The 26,410-nt window shown below is 39.6% G+C and overlaps 1 protein-coding gene across 2 annotated transcripts; it reads left to right on the top strand.

The window, feature by feature from the left end:
• Window positions 1-3,497: 3,497 nt before the first annotated feature.
• Window positions 3,498-26,384, top strand: LOC131252799 (ultraviolet-B receptor UVR8-like). Of its 2 annotated transcripts, none has more exons than XM_058253515.1 (11): window positions 3,498-3,831; window positions 6,935-7,008; window positions 7,101-7,185; window positions 7,572-7,703; window positions 7,800-8,033; window positions 8,593-8,832; window positions 10,426-10,469; window positions 21,842-22,024; window positions 22,472-22,562; window positions 25,816-25,859; window positions 26,046-26,384. In XM_058253515.1, exons 1-11 carry the CDS (start codon window positions 3,624-3,626, stop codon window positions 26,166-26,168), a joined length of 1,458 nt encoding a protein of 485 aa, XP_058109498.1. In that variant the 5' UTR covers window positions 3,498-3,623; the 3' UTR covers window positions 26,169-26,384. The 2 variants fall into 2 exon arrangements, with proteins under 2 accessions (XP_058109498.1, XP_058109497.1); XM_058253514.1 differs by having other exon boundaries at window positions 8,587-8,832.
• The last annotated feature ends 26 nt before the right edge of the window (window positions 26,385-26,410 follow it).

The raw sequence follows: 26,410 nt of genomic DNA, 5'->3' as shown, positions 1-26,410 counted from the left end.
AAAAATTAGGTAAATCTAAATCTTAGGTGGACCACACCATGGAAAAACGGTAGTGATTGAATTTCCACCATTAAAAGCCTCCCTAGGTCCTCTGTAATTGTTATTTGACATATAGCCTATTGATTAGGTCATTTTCCGCACATCAGGACCCTATAATTCCTCCCTTTCGGCATATTATGCTTTTAAGCCCGACGGCACGTGCCAGAGATCCATAGGCCCCCACGATTAATATGGCCTACCTTAGAAATCGATCTAGTTCACTAACTATATGGGCCATACATGGACGGCTGGTTTTGTCCTTTTAATTATCAGATATCCCTTTTCCGCAGATAAGTGGCCACAAAAAAATGGATAGGGATCTTATTTTCGGGTCGGGTAACATTCAAGGGGCCAGACTGATGAACGGCCTGGATCTGTCTCATGTGTGCAATGTGGACCCTTATGCAGTGCTTCTATTGGTTGCAGAGAAAATTATCACTGTAAACACCACCTTTGATCCAGCGTGTTTTATGATAGTGCAAAACTTATCTTACCAACTTAGACCTTGTACGTACGGACAGCGCATTTGAGGACGAAAATACCTCTGTCCGTACGTGCAATGCTACGCGTGAGAAGCAGGAGTATTTTCGTCCTCAAATGCTCTGTCCGTACGTGCAAGGTCTAAGTTTAGAAGGTAAGTTTTAGACTTTCATAAAAGACGCTGGATACAAGGTAGCGTTTACAATGGTAATTTTCTCTTGGCTGCATGCGGGCGCTTGCCACTCACTCGCCATTGGTGTTACCCGGGTAAGACCGGATCAGGGGTTTCCTTGAACATAGGGCCAACCTTGGTGTATGTATTGTCTATCCACGGCGTCCATACGTTTTTCAGACCTTTTTAGGCATGGTCCCAAAAAATGAAGAAGATCCAGATTTCAAGTGGACCATACCATAGGAAATAGTGGTCATTAAACGCCCAACATAAGAGATTTCATAGGGCCCACCGTAATGTTTATTTTCCATCGAACCTGTTGATAACGTAGACCTGGATTGAGGTAAATCACAAATATAAGCTTGATCCAAAACGTTTTTGGGCTCAAGAAGTTTTTAATGGTGGAAATTCAATCCCGACTGTATGTCCATTTGAGATTTGGATCTGCTTCATTGTGCGAAATCATGCCTTAAGATGAGTTTTAAAAACTGATGGACAGCATGGATATATAATAAAATACATAAATTTGGGTCCCCTAGTTAGGGAAACACTGAATACGGTGTTACCCGGGTAACACTTAATCTGCTAGCGGATTGGCTAGTGTACCTCAAACCAGCTATATAACTAATGTATCGACGCCAGCAAGCTTTGTGGGTCTTATCATGAGGTATGTGTTATGTTCAAACCTTCCATTCATTTGTCTAGCTTGCCTTTAAAGCCTGAGATGAAAAATAAGACAAATTTAACTATCAAGTAGACCACACTGGAAAAAGTAATAAAAGATTGAACGTTTACTATTGAAATGCTTTTTGGGTTACAAAAGTTTTGCATCCATATAAAATTTGTTTTTCCTCTTAATTTAGGTTATTTTGAGCTTATGAATATATTGGATGAAAAATAAACATTATAATCAGCCTTACCAATTATTTAACAATGAAAATCGTTCGTACAACTCGGACCTGCACGACACGTACCTACAGCGGCTGTATAGTTGCTGTATGGTACACCAGCCAATCCGCTTCCGCGGTTTGGGGAAAGGGACTGGCTAATCCCTGCCACTAGCGAATCAGTGCTCTGTGAGCCATATCATGGTATGTTTCATCTATTCTATCCAACTATTCTTCCAGATCATTTTATGGTATGAATTCAAAAATGAGGTTGATCCAAATCTCAAGTGGACCACAAAGTGTTGATTGAAAGCCCACTATTAAAAAAACTTCTCGGGGCCTATAAAAGTTTCGGATCAAGATAATATATATTTTTTCCCTTCATCCAATTCTGTACGACCTAATCAACGGTTTAGATGTCAAATAACCATTACAGTGGCCCTGGTAGGTCTTTAATGGTGGACATTCAACCGCTACTGTTTTCCCATGGTGTGGTCTACCTGAGATTTAGATATACCTCATGTTTTTGGGATCAAACTTAAAATTATCTTTCAAATGGATGGACGGCGTGGATAAAAGTGGGGTCCCCATAGCACCGATCACTAGCCACCTGGCTGGTGGCGGCGTCACTAGTCAAACCGCGTCCCCTTCCATTGAACCTGTTATATCGCGCCAGGGGAATGTTGCAGTAGGGGTGGAGCCCGCAGAACCGGAGTATGGTAGAGTCATCCCCCAGAAAAACAGATTACAGGTCCATGCATCAATCAAAACCTTTTATCTAGTGGACCATATCGCGAACGGTGTATATTTAAAGATAAACTTTAATTACCCTGTATATCTGATCAGTAGACATGAAAACGTAACGGTAGAAAACAAAAATAATGTAATGGACCAATTAAAATTTAGGAAAAAGAGTGAAATAGTAGTTTTCGAATACTTTAGTTTTTAAAAAACTGGCAATCCACGATGAGGCCCACTATATGGGCGGTCACGATTGAATCTAAGCTTAACACGTGTTTTGTAGAGAGATGAATCTACATTGTTCCGGTGCTCCCGATTCTACCTTTATTTTCCATCGTCATCGCCCCTTTCTTTACGACGCGTGGCCACACAAATGATTTGAAAACAATCTTGAACTTAATACGTGTCAGTTGCTTGAACAGCCACGTCACCACCTCGCACGTGGTCCCAAGGTTATACTATAAGCTAAGAGGCCGGATCCACTACAAAGCTCTGGAGGTTAAGCTTAAGATACAGCGCCAGCGTTTGAACTCATTTTAAAATCATCATAAAATCTGATCCGTCCATCATTTTCTTTCTCTTTTACTCTTTTCAAAATTTAAAAATTAGGCCGATAAAAAAATCAAATTAACCATACCATATAAAATCACTTAGGGCGGCCCACCTAAGTTTTAAAATAGCATTTTTTTTAAAAAATTGCATTCATTATTTTGAGCCACATCTATTTAACGTCTTAGATGATATGTAAAATACAATTTGAGGCTAAAAGAACAGGAAGTTATTTAATGGTGGCTACGCCCGTGCCAACTGTTCCCTTGATTGTGACAGTTGTAATACTTTTATGGTCATGAATATTTTTATTATATATGAAAATTTGTACTTTCATATGATGAACGGATCAGATTAAATTCAAATATCAAGGTAGACCCCAAACGTGGTGTTGTATAGTGAGCCTAATCTACAAAGCTTTGTATTGTATCCGACCTGATGAAGAGAGAGACGAGAAACCCCGCAAGACCGACCAACTATTCCAGAAACTTCGCGGCCAACTCCTGGCCAGGAATCGCGTAGACTATCTATCGGCTCCCTGACCGCCACGTGTTTTATATTGCCACGTCATCATCCAACGTGGCGCCGCGATTCCACTGAAAACGATATCCCCCCACCCCTCAACCGAAAACAACAGTATCAGTGCATTACAACCAGAAGCAGAGAAAAACGAAAAAAACTCCATTTTCTCTGCCAAAAACCCTAGTCAAAACCAGAGGCTGAGATCTTTTCCTCTCCGTTTCTTGAAATCCGCCATGAATGCTGGAGGAGGAGAAGAAGAGAATCGGATGGAAGAAGACAGCAAGGAGAAGCTGGTCTTCATGTGGGGATACCTTCCCGGAGTTTCCCAGCAGCGATCGCCGCTGCTTTCTCCGTCCGCTGTCCAACTTCCTGCATCCAACGGTGGAGATTCATGGAAGGACGTCTGCGGCGGCGGGTGCGGTTTCGCCACCGCCATTTCCGGTGAGTTCTGGAACTTTCTCTTCGATTCGTAGCCGTTTCAATGTCGTTTTTGAGGAAATTGATATCAACACCTACCCTGATTGATTCTCATACACCCGTTTTCCAGTTCTTGAATTGAAATGGTACAGAAAAGCTTCATGTTAGTTTGGATAGATTTGCATTATAATTTTTTAAAATGAATTTTAGTTCATTTTGTGGATTTTTAGCTAATTATCTGGATTCTGATTCTCGCAAAGTGGTAAGCTGCGTTTGCATGCACAATTGAAATGGATTGCAATAGTAGATGCTATAGAATGGAAATGATCCTCCTGAACATTTGTCTCCTTTACATGTGTGACGAGGAGACGATGGGTCACCTTTTCATATACTGCCCTTTTGTGAGCTCTATTGGGTAGATTTTTTTAATCAATTCAAGGTTCTTTGGAGCTTCCCGCAGACTGTGGATAACCTCCTTCATGCTTGGCACGGAAGATGCTTTGGAGGATTTCTATTCTGGCAGTTTGGGAGGAAAGGAATTCGAGGTGCTTCACAAACAACTCAAAAGTCAATGGAGCGGACTTCCAAAGGGCAAGATGTCTTGTTATTGACTGGGCTTCCAGTCTTTCAAGTCTCAAGGGCTGCAATTTTCTTTTCTTGGGGTGTAACTGAGTCGTGCCTTAGCGCCTTTGTCTACTGCTTGTTTTTGCTGTTTTCTTCTTTCTCTTTTAATAAAAGTTCATTATCTTTCAAAAAAGAAATGAAAAAAGAAACAAAAAGAAAAGGAGAATGGAAATGACCAAACTGTAATTCCCTTTCATATTTGTGTTTGAGGGAATAGTCTGGAGATCGCAATTATGATACCTCAAAGTTGGACTTAAAAGTAAGTGTAATGTTAGTTGGAGGGTCCTTATCCTTGCCTCGGTGGCAGACTCGTTGGAGTTTCAACATGAGGTTTGGGGTTCGAGTACCCATAGGTGGTGAAATCCCACCACGGCGTGAGTGCAGGTGTGCATGTGTGCGTGGGTAGGTGTGCGTGTAAAAAAAAGGTATACACGATTTGGACATGGCCTCTCTGTTGAACTAATTATTGCAATTCAATCCAATTATTCATCCAAACACAACGGTAGCCATCTTTTGCAATTTTTTTTTTGGTTATTACTTGGCTCTCTTTACTTGCACATAATTCCTGGGATTGATTTTATTGTGGATAGAACGTGATCTTAAGTTCCTCTGTTTTTTGGTAGCTGGAATGATACCTTTTTTCTTTTGTTTTACTTGTTTTCTTATCTTATTATTATTATTTGGGTATTTTGTATATTTTCTCTTGTGTTTTTCAAGCCATGTAAGCTTCTATAAGGGATATCTATTTGTTAGTATCTCATTAGAGATTTCCTAGAGTAATTCCTACCTAGCTTATCCACACATGAAAAGAAACGTTCACAAGAGTTCTTGGAAGTTTGAGCACAGCATATCTTTTAACTATATGTTAGAAGAGCCGATTATGAGGGCATTCGAGCACCTACACGAGTTTATTGGGGGAGGAGGAGAGTTGAGGCCCCAACCCCAGTTTCATTATGGTTGGATGATCATTATATGGGGCTTAGTGGACCCAATTCAAGTTCTCAGCCGCATGCATGGTTTTGTACTTTTTAAGATCTCACACTAGGAAGATGCATGTGGGTTACTTGTTTGGAACTGATTGATACAACTTTGGACTGTTTGGATGTCATCCAGCCTGACCTGGACCACATCTAGATGTTACAAACATTAGACCATACCATTGGATATCTTGGACACAACGGTTTGGTGATCTGGACCGTTGGATATGTTAGGAGACTCAGGTTTAGGTGTGCGAACACCCTAGTCTGCACATCTGAGCCATGGACACATTGGACCACGTTCATCCAGGCTGTTTATCACATGTGGACAGACCTGTTGCACGTTGGACATCATCCTTGTGCTGTGTGGCACATCTTTATTTTTCAGTTTTATTTTAGGTTATTAGAGATTTATGTTTTGATCTTAATCATTGATAGATTCAGACGGTCAAAAATAGTTCTAGACCTAGGGTTTGCTTAGGTTTTCTTATATATACTTGTTTGAGACTTGTGACTTGAGATTATGGACATATTGAATGAAATTTCTCTACATTGCCTCTTCTGAGTAAGAAAACTTCCTGTGAATGGAACTTAGTGTGAAGCCATTGGAATGATTCGAAGATATTTCTTTCTTCTTTTGCTTCTCTCTCTCTCTCTCTCAAACCCTCCTTTTCCATTGAATATTTTTTTCTCTTATTTCTCAAACACAACTCCATCATCATCAACCCAACTCATCACCGATCAAACTGACCCAAACCCACCACACCGTCCGTACGACTATACGGGTATGCCCGTACACTGCACAGACCTGTCTGTACAGCCAAACGGCCTCCCCCTCATTAACCCTCTCTTTTCTTCTCTTTTCTTCTCTATTTTATAAAACTCTAACCCTAAACCTAGCCCTAGCCTTTTATAAAATCCTAAATTTCCAATTTCTTGATTTCCAAACCCAAAACCTAATTCATTTAAACCCTAGCAAAGCACAAGTGAATCGAACAAATCCTATGCTAAATGGAACTTCTACCTTCCATTGGGCTATGTTCGATCAATAGTTGTGATGTGGTTTTGAACGTGAGCTTAATTAAATATTTGATTTCTCAAATTTTGTGGTAGATTGGCTTTATTTTATGCTTTGATTTATTTTGGTAATCCGTTAATTAATTTATTTGCATCATCCTAGTTTAGGCCATCCGTCCTACATCAGTTGACATCATTGATTTTTTATACATCCCGATAAGTGTAGAATTTTCCACATAAATTCACCTATCATATTTAAGATCCTCTTTTGGTTGCCCTTTGTTGTTCTCATAGCTTTTCTGAGAAAGAAGTTGGACTTTTCTTTTCTTTGGGTCACATACACCTTTTGGGGTTTCCATATGCTTCACAGATATTGCAGGCTTAAATTTATTTGTTACAAAATTTTGAAAATTGTCGAGAACTTTATCTTGAACATTGTTTCAATCACTGATGAAATCTCTCTCAATAATCAATGAATCTCATTTTGCAATTCCACCATGCTGGAGCAGAATCGGGAAAGCTCATCACGTGGGGTTCGGCTGATGATCTAGGTCAAAGCTATTTGACTTCTGGGAAGCATGAGGTAGTCAGGTGCTTGGTGTTCTTTGTATACAATCGAATGTTTAATTCTTCTCTGCACTAAAATTTGCCGTCTTGTTCTTTTGTTTCATTTAGGAAACTCCAGAACCGTTTCCTCTTCCAACCGAAACTTCCATAGTGAAGGCTGCAGCAGGTTGGGCCCATTGTGTTGCAGTTACAGGTACCATGTTTGTTCTATTTAAGATTGGTAATGCATGAAATTTGTTTTCATAAGGTGGCTTCTAAGGATGACTTTGGGCACACAATTGAATTAGATTACAATAATCAGTTCAATAGAGAGGAAATTATCAAGTTGCAATTTCTGTAGTATTTGTATCTAGGGGACAGGTCCAAGTTAGAATATATTGCAATTTGAGGTCTACTTTCTCATTATGAATAGTACCACGGTAATTGCAATTTGATCATTTCCTCTCTATTGAGCTATTTGTTGCAATTCGAATCAAAACTGCATCTGAGCATGGGACAAATGTTGTTATTTTCACTATCTGGTGTCACATCAATATCTATACTCATCAAATATTTCAACTGCTCTCATTTTAAAAGCAGACTGTGGAGAAGTCTACACTTGGGGTTGGAAAGAGTGTATTCCATCCGGGAAGATCGTCGGAGATGCATTGGCAGGGGGAGGCCTTGAAAAGGAACCACTGGACAGACAGAGTGGGTTGTCGAGCGAACAAGGTGATTTCACCAAATGCCTTGTTTATCAGGGACAGTGACCAAAGTTGGTCTTTAGCTTGTTGCTTACTAATTAAATGAAGGGTGACTCTGTTACAGTTAGCCCCAGGTCACAAATTTCAAAATCGAGTAGTGCAGCAGCATCCAGTTATGACAGTAGAGGGGGTGGGGAAATTACAAAGCGAAGAAAGCTATCATCAGCTAAACAGGCTTCTGAAAGCTCAACATCGGGTGACGAGACTCTTTCAGCACTTCCATGCCTGGTAACATTGAATCCAGGGGTTAGGATTGTCACAGTTGCTGCTGGTGGACGCCATACATTAACATTGTCAGGTAAATCCTGTATTTTCTCTTCCGAATTACCACTAGACAGGAGCTCTGTTATGGCTGCTTGCAAGAGCAGGATCTTGAATCCTAGACTCCCCACACATGCTAATGTGGCAGTATGTCAAGAGCCAGGTTGTCCACAGTGCATGTAACATGGCTTGAAAATCAGGTCGGTGTGGTTATCATGTGGGCCACACATGTCTTTAGAATGCGGATAGCTGGTCACTTTCTTCAAACTATCCATTTTCTGATGGATGTGGCACCCAATGACTGGACTGGACTGATTTTAAGGTCACTTGACATAGTTGGCAGGGCCCACCTGATAAGCGGCCCATGTCTTGAACATTTGCCACATTTGGGAGAGTTGGACTTTGAGATCCAACTCGCGGCCCTAGCCATTTCATTTCTCACTGGCACGAGGCAAGCTTATAGATGTAGAAACATGTCAAAGTCCACCTCTTTATATGTCTCATTTAGTTTTGTGCATTATTCACAAGAATCAAGTTAAGAGAGCTCTCTTACTTGGCAAATACACTGATGCATCCTGTTTTTCCCAAAGTTTCAGATGTAGGACAGGTGTGGGGTTGGGGCTATGGAGGGGAAGGGCAGCTAGGTTTGGGTTCTCGTATCCGTATGGTGTCCTCTCCTCATTTGATACCTTGCATCGAGATCTATTCTCATGGTAAAGGCGGACCTTCAATTACTCCTAGAGGAAGCACAGGTTCGGAGGGGCAGTGTCACAAAGCACTTGGAAATTTTGTGAAGGCCATCGCTTGTGGAGGTCGGCATAGTGCAGTAATCACAGGTCAGCATTTGATGGCTATATTGCTTTCCAAGTTGTTGGCATTGCTAAATAATATCTTTGGTTCATCGCTAAGGTGATGGATCCAAAGCATGAAACTGCTTTGAATTACCCTTTAAGCAATATTTCTAGTTTATATAGTTGCATGATGTGTTTAAATTCATCATGTGGCTGTATTATGTTTTATGTTTGAATTTTGCATTCATCTATATTCTACTAGTAATACAATCCAATATCCGCAAGTAGGTGGTTTGATAGTAGTTTTTATTTTACTTTGGATTTTGCGTGTTTCAAATCTTCTAGTGAAAATGAATGCAATTATTGATATGTATTCTACTGTATTCTACTAGTAATACAATCCAATATCCGCAAGTAGGTGGTTTGATAGTAGTTTTTATTTTACTTTGGATTTTGCGTGTGTCAAATCTTCTAGTGAAAATGAATGCAATTATTGATATGTATTCTACTGTATTCTACTAGTAATACAATCCAATATCCGCAAGTAGGTGGTTTGATAGTAGTTTTTATTTTACTTTGGATTTTGCGTGTGTCAAATCTTCTAGTGAAAATGAATGCAATTATTGATTTTTTCATAAAGACCCGTATGACCACGTCCAATCGGCCTCCTTGAGGAATATATGCTTCTAAAAAATCTTTCATACTGTGCCCAATCCTGAAGTTAGTTTTATACACATGACCAACAACAAGAAAAGTAAATGCAATAGCTAAATGATGATGAGCAATATTAGTCAGCCGCAAACTTTGCGTTTGTAGATGGAATCCCCTTAAAAGGGTTAGAATGGCAGTTCTTATTCTTTGGTAGGGACCAAATAAATCACTGTTGGAATTGGGGTTTGGGGCATAAAGATTCCATTGACGTGTTGTGTGTCAAATCTTCTAATGAAAATGAATGCAACTATTGATTTTGTCATAAAGACCCTTATGACCACGTAAAACACCCCCCCCCCCCCCCCCCAAAAAAAAAATAAAAAAAGAAAAGAAAAGTATTTGCTTCTAAAAGATCTTTCCAATCCCAAAGTTAGTGTACAAAGTTAATTCTATAGAATCTACACACATGACCAACAACAAGAAAAGTAAATGCAATAGCTAAATAATGATGAGCAATATTTAGTCAACCATAAACTTAGCGTATGTGGATGGAATTCCCTGAGAAGTGTTAGAATGGCAGTTCTTGTTCATCATAAACTGTGGATGGAATCCCAAAGTCAGTGTACAAAGTTAATTCTATAGAATCTACACACATGACCAACAACAAGAAAAGTAAATGCAATAGCTAAATAATGATGAGCAATATTTAGTCAACCATAAACGTAGCGTATGTGGATGGAATTCCCTGAGAAGTGTTAGAATGGCAGTTCTTGTTCCTTGGGAGGTTCCAAATAAATTACTACTAGAATCCTAGGGGCATAAAGATTCCACTAGTGTGTAAAAATTGGGCCCAATCTGTTAGGATACATTATACATGTAAGAAATTATTCCATCTGATGCACTCCCCCCCTGAGTCAATACTTCAAGCATTTGATTACCATGACCGATGCTAATATAAATATATGCTTTTGTTTTATGCATCAACAGATGCTGGAGCAGTGCTTACTTTTGGCTGGGGACTTTATGGACAGGTGAGTTTCCTCGAATAAGTTACTCATCTATGCATTTTCTTGCTCTACTTTTGATAAAACTGTTATATGAATTCTATTTTTAGTATGCTACTCCCTTGCCAAAGCTACTTTACACTTATTGCTCCCTTTATGTAGAAGGGCTTGATGTGTCTATTCCTTAGGTAAGATTAAGGAGGAAGAGAATATGAGGGGAAGTAAACCAAATAGAGACAAGGCTTAAGAGGAGGGTGACGCCCCTAGCCCGTCCCTTATTAGGGCTTCAATAATATATGTGAGAATATAAAAATACCACCCATGCTTAAGTTATTACACAAACTAAAGTCCATTAACTTAAATTTTATTCTAACACATCACCTTTAAGGACTAAAGAGGAAAATAATAAAATGAAACAATGGAAACCATAATTTCCGTGTGAGGTGGGCCACACATGAGATCATCATCGTTCATCATTATCCATCAACACTCCCCCTCAAGCTGGAGCATATATATAATGAATACCCAGATTGATGAAGAGACGATTCAAATGAGTGTAACTAAGAGCCCCAGTGAACGCATCTGGCAATTGATCCTAAGACTTAACAAACGACATGTAAATTTTCTTACTCGCAATTTTTTTTTTCCTGATGATGTAATGATAAACTTCGATGTGCTTAGTACTCTCTCGATAAATTAGATTATTGGCAATATGAGAAGCAACTTGATTGTCATAATATAGCTTCACAATAACATCGACCATCAAGCCCAACAAGGTCTTCAACTAAACAAGCTCACACATAGCATGAGTCATTGCCTTGTACTCTGCCCCTACATTTGAACGGGCCACCACACACTGCTTCTTACTCCATTTAATCAATCAAGTTACCTTCTACAAAGGTACAATAGCCTCTATTAGCTCATTTGTCAGATGAAGAACCAACCCAGTTTGCATCTAAATACCCTTTTACTTGAAGATCGGCATTGGCTTATATAGAATACCATGAGTCCATGACCAAGAGCTCCCTTTAATTATTTGAGTATATGAAACATTGCTTCATATGAGAAACACGGGGAGCTTGCATAAACTAACGGATCAACACTTGTAGAAAAACTGATTTTAGGTCAAGTGGTCATTAAATAAATCATTACGAAATTGATGAACCACAAGGAAAAGTGATTTTAGGTTGAGTAGTCATTAAATAAATTAAAATTTTAACTTGACAATGATATCCTCTTGAATCATCAATCAAGTCTCCCTTATCTACACCAAGCTTCTGATTTGGGTCCATAAGAGTTTTGACTAGTTTGGCTCCTAAAAGACCTGCCTTGGCCAATAAACCCATCACATATTTCTGTTGCGACAAATGAATTCCACATTAGATCTTGCTATCTCAATACTTGAGAAGTATTGAAGATTGCTCAAGTCCGTTGTATAAAGGTGCTGCTGTAAAAATGTTTTCAACTTGTCAATACTCGCATTGTCACTGCCAATGACGATGTGATGTAGGCCTACAGCCCACCATAGGGCTCAGCATATGCTGATTTTAGACTGTTTATTTATAGATTTGGGGCCCAAATATCAAGAGCTATAATTTATCATTTGTGAGAGATATGGGAGATGTGATTGATGATATGAGGGTTGATTTAAAGATGTGATTGAAGATTTTGAGGATTATTTCCTAAATTTGCTTTTACAATTATTACGCTTTTACCATCTTAGATATATTAGATTGATTTGAAATCAACTATGATTGATTTAAAATCAATCTCTTAGTTGGGGATTCTAATTAAAGATTCATTTATGGTGTATAAAAGGGAGGGAGGAGGTAAGCATTCCAAAACTTTGAAAGTTTGAGTTTTTCTTAAGTTTATTAGAAGTTCAATATCAAGAAAGTTAATTCTTCCTCTAATTCATTATTCTTGTGGGTGTACTCTTGTTCATCTTTGTGATTCGGGTGTCAAGGTCTCACTGATTCGATAACCAGGTTAGATAATTTTACACCAAAGTGTGTTATCTTTGGGGATTTTCGATTCTATGTCATCTCTTAATGGCGTCTAAGGGGGTGACATAGGAAGATCTTTTGCAAGTAGCTCAATTGATCCGCGTACTCACAGAGTGAGCAGATCAAGTCATGCATATGGTAAGCAATCTCACTAATCAAGTGGGAGAGCTCCGACGAGGAGAGAATCCAGAAACCGAAGCTAGAGCATGTGGATACGTAGGGAAGGTCCCTGCCAAGGTCCTAACCAACTACGTGCAACCTCGGTTTGTGAAGACACTAATAATTAATCCTTCGATTGTTGGAATGTAAGTATGTAATGGCTTGTTGCATGTTAACGACATCATCGATTGACTATTAAGTTGAAAAATGTATTTAGGTACGAGAAAATTGCAGACAATCGAAAGGAAAGTTGGTAGATAAGAAAATTTTCGGTCAAGCGCTAGCATGGTGGGATGATTTTCAAGCTGAACGAATCCACTAAGGTAAGGAGAAAATAAATTCTTTAAAAAAAAAATATGAAAAAAAAAAAAAGAGTTAAAAAGAAAGTTCATACTCGCAACTTATGCTTGTGACCTCTATTAGAGATGTTACAATTTACGTTATGGGAACAAATCAGTAAGTGAATAAACCAAAGAGTTTCATACATTCACATCACGGGCAAGGTCTCATGAGTATGAAGACCAAAAATTTTAAAGATATCTTAATAGTCTTAAGCCGGACATAAAAAAAAAAAAAATGAATTAGCTATTAAAGATGTATTTAAGATGTCTAATGCATAAACATTTGCAATAAAGGTCAAGGAGACAATTAATTGGGGACTTGGGAGACGATTTGGTGCCGTACAAGGACTATCATTGATGATGGGGCAGCATGTTAACTTCCTAAAAACGGCAACCACAGGGCTCCCATAGGTCGAGAGACTATGGAACAACATCCAACAATGAAGGCAAACCCTAACCCGAGGGGAGGTGGTTATGGATGTGGGTCTAGTACCCTTAAGATAGGGAAAACCAATACTCCTTTTACATGCTTCAAATGTGGGCGGCCGGGACATTGTTTTTTTTCTTTTTCATTGTCATGAAGATCAGTCGACAATGAAAGTGAATTTGACCAATGAAGGAGAATATGTTGAAGATACTCCCGACCTCATGCAAATGGAAGTTGAAGATGATACAAAATATGAAGATCGTTAGCAGATATGTAAGGTGATAGGGGCAAGTGGTTGGTTATCCGACTTCTACAACTTTAAAATTGTACACCCAAATGTAGGTAGCGAAGTAATAAAGTACTTGGTGAATCCGAGGTCGATCCACATGGACCGAGGGAATAAAAACACTATTAGAGAGGAGAAGAAATCTGGTTTTCGCTCCAGCGAATTGAATTGCGTAAAACAATAATAAGAGAAAACAGAGACTTCAGAGATCCCCTTGATGCAAGACATGAAAATTAACTATGATATGCAAGATCTCAGGCTTTAAATCAAACTAATTCAGAAACATTCACATAAAATTTTCACATCCCACACAAAAGTTCAAACATTCAAGCAAGGGGAATTTGTATGGGTCCAGGCCTACACATGTTAGGGCTGGATCAATAAAAATTATGAGCCAAAAGATAAGGGAAGTGAAAAGCATTCACACATGCACAACAATCAGTCCCTAATCCAAGGGATTCACCAATTCCAATTCAGAGAACCCTAGGGTAAGAAAATAGGCAAATAAATTGAAAGTAATGTAATCTAGGGTTAGGGTTAGGGAGAATAGGCATGAGAGGAGTAGAATAGGCAGAAATCCGAACCTGGAGATAGTTCCCGCGCACAGACAGCGGGCCAGGCGTGTCGCACGTGCCCAGGGGTTTAGCCTCACGTGCGAGGGAGCGCCTCCTTGGCTCTGGTCGGCCAGGGGAGGACTTCAAAACTCCCAAGTTTCGCGTCGATCAGATGCGCAATCTGTGCGTAGTGCTTCGCCGAAGTTTCAGCCCTCCTGCAGTGCCAGAATCTGGAATTCTGTTGTAAAGAGGAAAACTGTTGCAATAAAGGATAGATTTGAAGCACGGATGGTGGTAGGAGATGAAAAATAGAGATGGTAGAAGATGGGGGCGAATCGGGATCGATGTGACTTCACACCATGGTAGTTAGCCCTTCGATGAAGGGAGGGCTTCGCACTCAATTGGATTTCCACAACTCAAGAACTCAAAGGAGTAAAAAAATGCAAAATTTTTATTAAGCTTCAATGAATCAAAAAGCTATGAGGGGTGCCTATTTATAAGAAAACCCTATACCACAAAACTCGCGCCATGTATACAACCTAATACTTGGCGATGAAGTAAACAAAAATAAAAACTAATCAAAGAAATCTAAACTGTCTATGATATTCTAAATAACATTAATAAGAAAAACCTAAAATATAAGATTAATCAGACTATTGGGCCATGATCATGAGATCCCATGATGGGCTTTACTTAACTCTCGTGCCCACTTCAACAAACCAAAACTTCGTCTTCTAACTAGGAGGCCCTCTCTGGACGTCGTCATTGATCCAGATCGACGGTGGGGCCCTCCTCCTTGTGTACGTGCATAGGGAGGGCGGTGTGCGCGTGCGTGCGTGCGTGATGTCCCCATCACCCCTTTTAATCAATTCATAATGCTTGATCTGTTAATTCAAACCTATAACTCAATTGGAATCAAATAAGGATTTGTCCCAATCGGAAAATGAAACAATTAAATCTATTTATAATTCCCAACACACACACACACACACACACACACACACACATATATATATATATCAATGGATTTTATGGATCAAAGATGTTCACCAAATTAATAACCAATCAAATTAATTAAAATTCATCATTCAAATCTCTAATATTGAATCAAAACAAACAAAACATTAACAATTTATCAAAAGGTTCACCCCTTAGCCTTAGCTAAGAGATTAGCCAACCATCGTGTTAAGAAGAGCGAATTTCAAAGAAAAACATGAAAAACGTAAACTAGAAGATGAAGAGGAAGATGGACGATGAAGACGCTCCACTTCTCCTCTCTCTCTCTCTCTCTCTCTCTCTCTCTCTGTGGTTATCCCATAATCGCATTTAAAACCTGCTTATATAGAGATTTTCGACCGACTTGAAAACAAAACCGACATTTTCGCAATTCCGCGTGCGCTGTTGATCTGACTGTAGATTGAATCGACAAAAATCGACAGACCATCAATCGAATTGACAGAGTCCAAAAATGTCCAATGAGCAAATTGGATTTTCAGGAATATTTCGATCAAATTGAAAACTTTGCTTTTTGCACTTGAATTTAAGGCTCTCGATCATCTCCATCGTGAGAAGTGAGCGATTGTTTGATCTTCAAAACTCAACTTCTTTATAACTCTAACATGCTTGATCTTAATCTCCTTTGGGCTTTGAACTTCATGAACGGCTCGGATCATCTTAACCTTCTAACAATCTTCTGCACAATGAAAATTCATCTACTGAGCACTAATTTACCTTTGGTATGCATGAAGAAAGATTTTGAAATTAAGGATAATCATTCAAAATTAAGCACGTATCACTAACAAACGATGTTATTGACTACTCGGGTGATCGATGAGGGGGGATGGTTGCATGCAATTTCTTCTGCACCACTTGCACTTCTGATGGGAAGATATGTACAATTTGGTAGAAGAGGAGAGTAGTGAGAACATTGTCTCACAAGAAATGGTGGATATATTAAAACTCACAAGATGGGATGCATGGTAGAAAAAAATTAGTGGATATGGATGGTTATAGGGGCGAGTGGTTGGTTATCCAACAGATGATGCTATCAACTCCTCGGGTGATTGATGATGGATGGTGGTTGCACACAATATCTTCCATACCACTTGCACTTCTGGTGGGAAAATATGCACTATTTTGATAGACAAGAGGATTAGTGAGCACATTGTTTCACAAGAAATGGTGGATATATTAAAACTCAAAGAACATAAACATCTAATTTTATACCAGATTTGTTTGTTTAAGAAACGAGGAGAAGTTTGTGTTAACTTCAGGTGCTTTGCTTCATTTTGTTTTGGATCTAAGTATGAGGATGAGGTGTAATGTAATGTAGTCTCCATGGATGCATGCCACATTTTGATAAAGAGGTCATGATTATGGGAATGAAATATGGTGCATTTGACTCGCGCTAAAAATTATTCCTTTGTCAAGGATAGTGTTAATATCACATTACCCGCAATGAAACATCTTCCAACATCCAAATCTAATAAAGATGAGAGTAAAAAATTAGCTAAGCGTAGAAAAGTTTGAGGAAAAAAGCACAGAGACTGACATCATTTATGTCTTGGTTGTTAAAGAAGACAACAATCAGATATTCCGCCTCCTATACATGAGGAACTCCCAGTTGGACTTCCTCCTATGAGACATTCAACGCCATATTAATTTAGTGTCAAGTTCTAGTCTACTGAATCACCCCAAAACATTTTAGAAACCTTCATGTTAAATAACAATGCCTTAGCAACCTTAATTAAGTATCGATTCTTACGTTCAACGATACCATTTTGTTGTGGCGTATGTGCACATGAGGTTTGATGAATAATGCCTTGAGATGTGAGATGTGAATTAAATTCATGATATACATATTCCTCACCATTATCTGAATGTAAAATACACACTTGGTATTGATTTTTTTTGCACTTCCACGTGAAATTCTTTAAAGCAGGAAAACACTTTAGGATGATTTTCGTTAAATATAATTAAGTCATATGAGAATAATAGTCCACAAAAATAATGAAGTATTATAAAATAAACTAGTGGTACGATCTGGACCCCAAACATTAGAATGTACTAAAGAGAAAGGGCCATCACTCCTTTTGTCCACACGAGGCAAAAGAGATTATGCGATGCTCTATTAATTTGGAAGTTTCATAATCTAACTCAGACGCATAAGACAATGATTAAGCAGACTCTTTAAACTACTCAAAGAAGGGTGACCAAGCCTGCAATGCCATTGATGAAGTGAAACATTTGTTTATAATGCAGCTCTAATTATTCCATTGTTGAGGTAATAAAGGCCATTCGCTTCATGCCCTCCACCAATTGTCCTCTACATCTTTAGATCCTGAAATTCACAATATGAGGGATAAAATATAATAAAATAGTTCAAGGATCTAGCTGGCTTATTGACAATAGACTCGAAAGAAATTTAGGAAATAATTTAAGAGATGGAGTAAGATAAACAGTACCCAACTTAGACACATGGGTTGAAATACTGTTAACTAATGTTAAAGAGGAAATATTTGTGGACTTATCTAATTGAGACAAGACACTATAGTTATCAGTCATATAGTCTGAAGCTCTAGAATCAATAATTCAAGGTAAATTTTTAGAGGAAGCAAGATATATCTTACTTGATTTAGCAAGAGTAGCAGTGGAGGAGGATGCATGATTGGAATGATATTTTAGTAATTTGGCATCCTTGAACATAACTGTATTACATGTTGTACTTGATTTGGAATGAATTGAGATGAGCTTGACTATATAGCCCTCAAAACTAGCATTAGAAGATCGAACTTGATTCGTCCAAGCTGGCTTGGCGGTGAGGTCCCAACATGTTTCAATTGTGTGCTTAGGAAGCCCACAATAAGAGTATTATTGATTTTCACGACCACAACTGCCAGCAAAATCTGTAACACAACCACCAAAACGACCTCCTCTTTACCACCAAATCGCACACCATGACTTCCTCAATCTCTCCTACCAGAAGAAGAAATAAATGCCAATCAATTCCAAGTAGATGAACTTGGTGTCTTTTCACTAACTGCACGCCAAATACAGTCAGATGCCACTATAGTAGATGGAACTTCCTACCTCCAAGAATCTGAGCCTACATGGGTTCAAATTCAGGATGTAGACCAGCAAGGAATTTGTCCTCACAAAATTCCTCTCGCTGCCATCTTGTGGTCTCATAATCAGTCAACAAAGGTTTTAGTTCTTCCCTAATACACCTTTAATGCCAAGTAATACTCGCCTACACTCTTTGATCTCCTTGTTGAAGCACAAAGATATTTTGAAGTTACTTCTATATATGAGTTAAATTCTTTTCATTTTCCCAAACTTCTTTTGCCATTTTAAAAAGGATAATATTTGCACTAATATGTTGTTCCAAGCAATTCCATAATAGAGCTCTAATCTTAGCATCTTCTACTACCCAATCTTTATAATTTGTTGAGCTCTCATTAGGCTTAAGAGATGTTAGATACTTTAATTTCCTCTTCCTGTAAGACACTTTCACCAATGTGGCCCATCCACGCTGCTAAGTTTGGTGGATGTAACTTGAAGATTCAATGACTCGGATCAAGTTAGAAGACTGCTCTTAGTATTTTCTTGACATCCATATTTAAGGAAGAGGAGATCAAACACAGAAAAACTTCAACTCACTCAACGCTTGCTTTAGGAGAGTATAGATCAATGATCACTATCACACATGTAAAGGACTGATTGATGACGAATAGCAAAAACCCTTCAATTTCATTCATGATTTCTACACCCTCACTTGATCTTAAAATGTGGCTATAGATGAACAAAGGCCTACTTTCATTCACAATCTCTACACCCTCACATCATGAGTGGTTGTATATAGAAGTAGGCCTCAAACATTCATGGGGCACAACTACATAACCCACCATATGGTGGTTGAACAAAGAATGATGGTGATTTGTGTAAATCAGCCCCCAATGGCTTTAGGGTTTTACCTTGTAGAGAGAGGAAAAGAAGAAGAAGAAGAGAAGAGAAGGAAATTGAAAGAAAGGGGTAGGAACAAGATACCAGATCTTTTACCTCTCCAATGCCAATATGAGAAGAAGCAAGAAAAAGAGAGTAGGCTCAAGACTCAAGAGGGTAGTGATGGCCCCTAACTTCTTTTCTTACTTATCATTTAGGGCTTCCATAATGTATGTGGAAGTGGAAAAAATACCCCCATGCTTAAGTGATTATATAAACCAAAGCCTATTAACTTAAACTCTATTCTAACACATCACCTTTAAGGTTTAATTAACTTAAACTCTATTTTAACGCATCATCTTTAAGGACTAAAGAGGAAAATAATAATATGAAACAATAGAAACCATAATCTCCTTGTGAAGTAGGTGGGCCACACGTGAGATCATCACTGTCCATCATGGTCCATCAACCGTGTCGATTTGAATTTAAGTTGTGCCACCAGCTTGACTCAATATTGTAATCCCAAGATTTCTTCATTCAATAGCTTGTCTTGACTCTAGCAGGCACTTTTGTCACCCTGGTTTATCATACCTTGCATGCTGACTCAGCATATGAGTCTTGTACGCCTGTGTGACACATTTCACATTCAGCTGAGTAATTTCTACAGCAAAAAAGGTAACTTAGTTTCCTCTTTCCCTCATGCCCTGAACTGTTGGTCCATAGAAATGCTGACAAGCAACAGCCTTTTAACTTAAATTATTCACACCTACAGATCTTTAGATGATGCAATAATCATATCTTCTGATCTGAGATCTCTTTAGTTCTTCAGTTAAGGATTCTCATTTTGGAAATGAAAAAAAAAAAAAAAAAAATTTAAAAAGCCTGCTTCATCAAACCATTTTGCCAGGTGGCTTTGCTGCACTCCACATATTGGAATTTCAAATAAGCATGGACTCCATACATGCCCCGTGTGACAAATACTAATAATGTCAATTGGGCTATTTCATGAGCAAGAATTTCCAGCCAGTTGCTTTGCTTGTGGCATGACCCCCACTTCCCAGTGTTTTCAGTTTCTACAAGAGGTCTGACACTATTTTTGGTTTCGATAATTGTTCCCTAAACTCCCACCATTTTCTTTCATTCGATTGTTGGGAGTGGCAGGAGAAGCTCATCCATTTAAAGCATGTGAAGGAACCAACACATGCCAGCCGGTTCCATCTTTTATGCTTAGTAGGAAAGTTGGCACATCTCTGCCTATAAGGGTGGCAATGTGCTGGGCCACGCTCGGCCTACACTATAGACCCAAGGCCTGCACCTAGCATGGGCCTAGTACTATAAGACCAAGGCCTGTGCCCAACATGGCCTAGCACAATAAGACCCAAGGCCCACCACAGGCCAAAGCCTGAGCCCGAAAATTGATCAAATTTATATTTGCCACATGAATGTTCCTAATCCATCCATTGATTAAGTGGGCTGCACGTACACAAATAAATAGGCATTTAGAGGAAGGGAACCAATGGCCCACATGCAAGATGCATGTGTTGGTTAACCGAGGATCGGAATGGCATATTTGTAGGATAGGAACAAGCAGATATGAAGTCAGATCGGGCCAGGCTGGACCAGGCTAAAACATCTTGAGCCCAAGCCTGGACTACCAGCTAAGCTGATATGTCCAAGCTGGTTTGGCGGGCCACCCTATCTGCCTAGCTAGTTCTAGGCTTCTAGCTCATCAGAATCTGCGTCATGATGAACTCTTCCAAGGAGGAGTCACACTTCCACGTTACAAAGGCAGGATAGCATTGGGCTTTCGGACCTGGTAGCTATAGCAGTCTCTTAAGAACTGACTGAATGATGTGGCCCTTCATGGAATCATGTCTTAGTACTGTACTGAAGTGCTTATAATGCACATTCGAGAAGTGTTTTTAAGGCTGGGTTCACACATTGTATACATTAAGATGATTGCAATACAATCACACAGAAGCAAATGAAAAATGTCTAAATCTGACCTTTGCTTGAATAAATTGCAATTAACATATGCTTCATTCTTGCTCATTGGATGTGTTTAATGTATCATTTGTGGGGTCAAAAAGCATTCCCATATATTTGGCGCCCCAAACACTCACTTTTGCAGGTGGATAAATCAGTTTTTCATCAGAAGTTTCTTCTTATCTGATAAACCAAATGTGCAAATTAGATCTCTTTGCTTTTATAGGCATTGGAGTGCCATCCATATGCAACCATAACACTGGAGAAATCCATGCCTGCATGTTTTTACCCACCTGTCTTTCCCACCTCTTTGCTATTGACACCTTTTGATTCATTAACAATTGAAGCTTTGAAAGTAGGACACGTGCGCACTTCAAAAATGCCTCGGTAAGAGCATTCTGGTTACTGCACAGATTTTTCTTCTCCTTGAAATGATTCCGCCCTTTGCGATCTATATTTTCCAACTGTATCCATTCAAGCTGCTTTCAAACTATTAACCACTCTCCAGGCTTAATATGTAGGATTGTAGAAAAAGGTGGAGAAAAGCACTGTAAATTGTTCAAGATGAGGCTCGCTATAAACAGGAGATATTGTTTTATTTTTTAATTTTCTTAATCTTTTCCTTCATATTCTGTTACCATGATCACATCACGAGTATATAAAGAATTGTTTTTTCGTCATGGCATTTTCTTTGTCCAGTGCGGGCAAGGAAGTACAGATGATGAGCTGAGTCCTGCCTGCGTATCGTCGCTCTGTGGCATTCGGATGCAGGGAATCGCAGCTGGGTTGTGGCATACAGTTTGCATTTCTGTTGATGGAGAAGTGTATGCTTTTGGTGGGAATCAATTTGGGCAGTTGGGCACCGGCGATGATCATGCTGAGGTACGTCATAAGCTCACCCAATCTGTTTTACTGCTCAAATTGTTTTTCTATGGAAAAGGAGGAAAAGTATGTAACACAACAAGAAAAGCTATCGCGAGTCGCAAGATTCCAAGTTGTCTCACTCTCCCCCATGTGCCAAAGTGGCACATGTGCAAGATCTGGGTTGTTCATCTAGAGTGCTCACTGTCTGTGTCATGGCCTGAAAAAAAAAATAGCATGTCTCTTTATCGGATGGGCAGTGCGTGGCAGTTAAATCAATCAACCAATGGCCCACATTTTCCATACATGCGCCACCACCTGATGAACAGCTCGGATCTCACCTGTCTCCCAGCGGAGAGTAGGAACCCCCCACCCCCCAAATCATCACAGTGCTTTATAACAAACTCTCCTATTCAGTTGAAAGCATATTAGATTTATGTAGCTATCCATGGAATATATCATTTTCAGACACTCCCAAGGATCCTGGATGCCCCAAGTCTGGAAAACAAGCATGCCAAAACAGTTTCCTGTGGAGCTCGTCACAATGCTATTGTAACAGGTATGCTTTCGACCCCCATCCATCTGATTCATTCACCTCTGGCTTCAGCAGTGGGTATTTTCCTCTGTGGTATCGTGTCAAAACTAAGAGCATTTAGTCAATGTTAAAATCAGGCACAAGTGAAAATTAGATGCTTGAAAAAACCCACCTAAGTTAAAGTTGCCTAAGCCTTCTTAACGGCCCCCACACCCAAAAAAAGAAAAAAGAAAACCTTTAGTAAAAAAAACTTTAAGAAACAAGGTTGCAACGATGGGCAGATCATGCATTCAGTGAATTTTAAGTCAACGGACTTGCGTCTGCCTCGTCAAGTACGAGTCATGTGCAGATGCAATAAAAGAACTTTTTGTGATCCGTTTACATTCAGTGATTGAAAGAGAACGTGAACCCTTTTACATGGCCAACATTTTTCCGCCAAAGAAGCCGTTGATTTTGCGTCCTCGTCATTTAGTAGAAAGGATCTGTTAAATCGTAATATATTCTTGTCTGATTTTCCTTTAAAAAAAGAGAGGGCAACGAACTTTTCAGCCATTGATTCTGCTAAAGCGACAAGGGTGGATCATTCCGAAAATCTGTTTAGGATCGAAAGGCATGTTGCTTTCTTTTCTTTTTTTTTTTAAAATGTAAACTGAGCGTTAGAAGCATAGCTTAGAAAAGATTCCATGCTGTCACATCAGTGGGCAGTGAGAGACTCATGTTCTAAAAAGGCGGGGACGCTAGTTGTTGTTATGGTTATGGATATGTAATCCCTAATATTAGAGCATTTCCACGGAGAAGGAACTTGTTTGGATTTCCCAGACAAATTTGATGCATGCCGCATTGTTATAAGCCGTACGTCTGATCAGGAAGTCCATTGTAGAGATTCGTGTCAACTAGGAAATCTCATCCATGCAGTCCACAACCAATGAAGAAGAAATAGGCTGATAGCAGAATAGGATGACCTCTAGATGTACATGATCTAATTTACCCTGCATTATAAACCATCGAACAACCTCTACATGTCCATGAGAGAAATCCCAAGGGGGTCTGTCGGTGCAAAGCGCTAACATTGCATGTGGGTGACATCCCAGTTATATCTTCTGTACCCCAAAATCAAGTAAATCTGTCGATCAAGCATGACACAAATGCACAAATTAGTGGGCAACGTCCCAAAAAAAATAAAAAATAAAAAAAGAATAGTTTTGCCGACAAGTCTACACCATTGTCTAAGTGGGGTCCCATCTTGTGAGCCTGATTTTTCTTTGCAATGCACATGCAAGTCATAGAGGACCCATTGATTAGCCTAGTTCTTATGTATTAGCACACATGAAAAGGTACACAAGAACCAAGGTTTAAAATAATATAGGTGAAATGGGCTGGGTAACATACTGTTCACCACCGACATTTCCCCGTATCACTCTGCATTGGGCTTTTTCGGCCTGACAAGGGCAATACAACTGTGTGACATGGCCCCGTATGACCCCGTTTTGGGCTTTTTTTGACCTGACAAAGGGCAATACAGCTTTGTCGTCGTACTATTACATATCACATATCAAGTGATGCTTACCAGTTTCAGACTATTAAACCTTTAATGAGAATGACAGAATGAGAATGACAGAATGAGACTGAAGTCCCAAAACGGACTTTTTAAGTGGCATCCTTGGCCATGGAATTAATCATCTTTTTGGTAGAGGGCATCTATAACCACATCAATGGACACAAGGCCCCCCGCCCCATAAACATGCGTGTGCCACTGCATGACTGCAACAGCTTAGGGGCCAGTTGGAGGGAGCGGATTAGATACTGTATGCTTCAGTAGCCTTTTGGCTACTGATTACTTAAGTAATGTGGCAAAACGTCATTGGTTGAATACCAACAGGTTGTTCCCTTGCAATGAATGCCCTTCTGTTGGAGATCCGTTAGCCAATCTTTCTCCGTTTCAACCGTGCACGCACTCGACTAACTCCATTTTCAGGTTTTTTTTTTTCTTCGCTCTCTCAATTTTCTTACCCTCCTCCTTTTTGCCAGCAACATTACCCACTTGATGCCAATCTTAGACCGTCCAAATCATTGATCCACCATTCTATATCATCTCTCAAAAGTCTCATGGATCGGACCAGATTATTAAGAGAGTTTGATCTGTGTGATTTCTAGGATATGCTCTATCCACAGGGATATGATTTAGGCGGTCAAGATCTATATAATTTCCAACTTATACTCATCCATTGGGATATGGCCCTTGCCTTTTATCAATCACCTAAATCAAACACCTTCCTTACCACGTGTGTTTGTCACAAATCACTGTACTATTACACCTTATCGGTCGTACACGTGGCACACATCCACACCAATTTCAGACCGTCCAAATCATGAATCCCACTATGGATGGATCATCTCTGAAAAATCTTATTAATCGGACCAGATTGTTAAGAGAATTTGAATGGTCCATAGAGATACGATTTGGACGGTGAATATTGGCATGCATGCATGCACGTGAAGGTGGATACACTTGGCGGAGATACACAGCGTTGTTATGAAAAAGTGGGCTCACAGGTGAGGATCCACATTGTTGATATGCATAATAGATAGACGACCTGCTGTCAATTCGTAGATTGAGACTTTTGATTCATATGGGACGTGTTTTCTTCTTAGCCGTCTATTTTTAGGTCATTGATAGAAGGGTTAAGATAGTTCAATGTTAAGGTCTTCTAAGAAACCCCCATTCATGGTGGTGGCCCGTTAATCAAAGGTCTGGATCGCCAATGCAAGGGCCTCAGTTGTCCACACACAAGGATGAATATTATGTCCACACGTGTGTAGAGCAGCACATATACATTCACGGCACACATGTAAATATGAAACGTGTATGAGATCTAAATTGACAGTTTTGAAATGAAGAAAGATCACAGTTTTGAAATGAAGAAAGATCGGCTAACAAATCTCCAATGAAAGAGCATTTATTTCAAGGGAATAGTCCCTTGGTATTCAACCAATGAAGTTTTGCCCCGTTACTTCAGTAGCCAAGGCTACTGAAGCGTTCGGTATCCAATCCGCGGCTTCTACTGAAGCGTTCGGTATCCAATCCGCTCCCCCAGTTGGAGGCGTGGGACCTGCTGTAGGTATAGGTCAGGCAATCACAGCCAGCAAAAACATTCAATGAAATATGATACCATCTGGTAAAACCCTATAGGAAATCACCATTCTCACCTAGCCGGTCAAATCCCATGTAATCATTCATCCATACCCTTATTTAACTTTTGCTTGTGGATTCCTACAGAGGATGGGAAGGTATTTTGCTGGGGATGGAACAAGTACGGACAGGTACAACCACTCTTTTTTTTATTTTCTTTTGTAACCCACACCCCACATGGGTAGCGCCCATAATCTCAACGTTGAAATATGCTGTCTACTAGTGAGCCATGGGTTCGAACCCTGGCGCAGGTGCTCCTTATTCGTATCCCATTTTATCTTAAACCATGTTTTTTTTATTCTTCTACACATGAACAGCTTGGCTTGGGCGACATGATTGACCGGAACACCCCTTCTCAAGTCCCACTCGATGATGTCCTGCCAACAAAAGTTGCCTGCGGGTGGTGGCACACGCTTGCTCTCGCTGAGCCTCCCACGTGAATCTGAACTATGAAAAAGAAAAGAAAAAAAGGAGGACAAAACAGCAGCATGGCACGAGGGCGCACCCCAGAATTTTGATAGGGTTTGTAGAGCTCTCGACATGCGAACACATATATGTACCCAATGTTATATGTATATGTAACCAACCATGTACATATAGCCTATTGTACTACACATTACATATGCATTTGTATATCATTCTTTTGTGGTTGGGTCCGTTGGAATTGTTCTACCCCACAAGA

The sequence above is a fragment of the Magnolia sinica genome, chromosome 8, assembly GCF_029962835.1.
Source record: "Magnolia sinica isolate HGM2019 chromosome 8, MsV1, whole genome shotgun sequence".
Taxonomy (NCBI): Eukaryota; Viridiplantae; Streptophyta; class Magnoliopsida; order Magnoliales; family Magnoliaceae; genus Magnolia; species Magnolia sinica.
The sequence above is the reverse complement of the archived record's forward strand: the minus strand, read 5'-3'. Positions and strand labels throughout refer to the sequence as shown.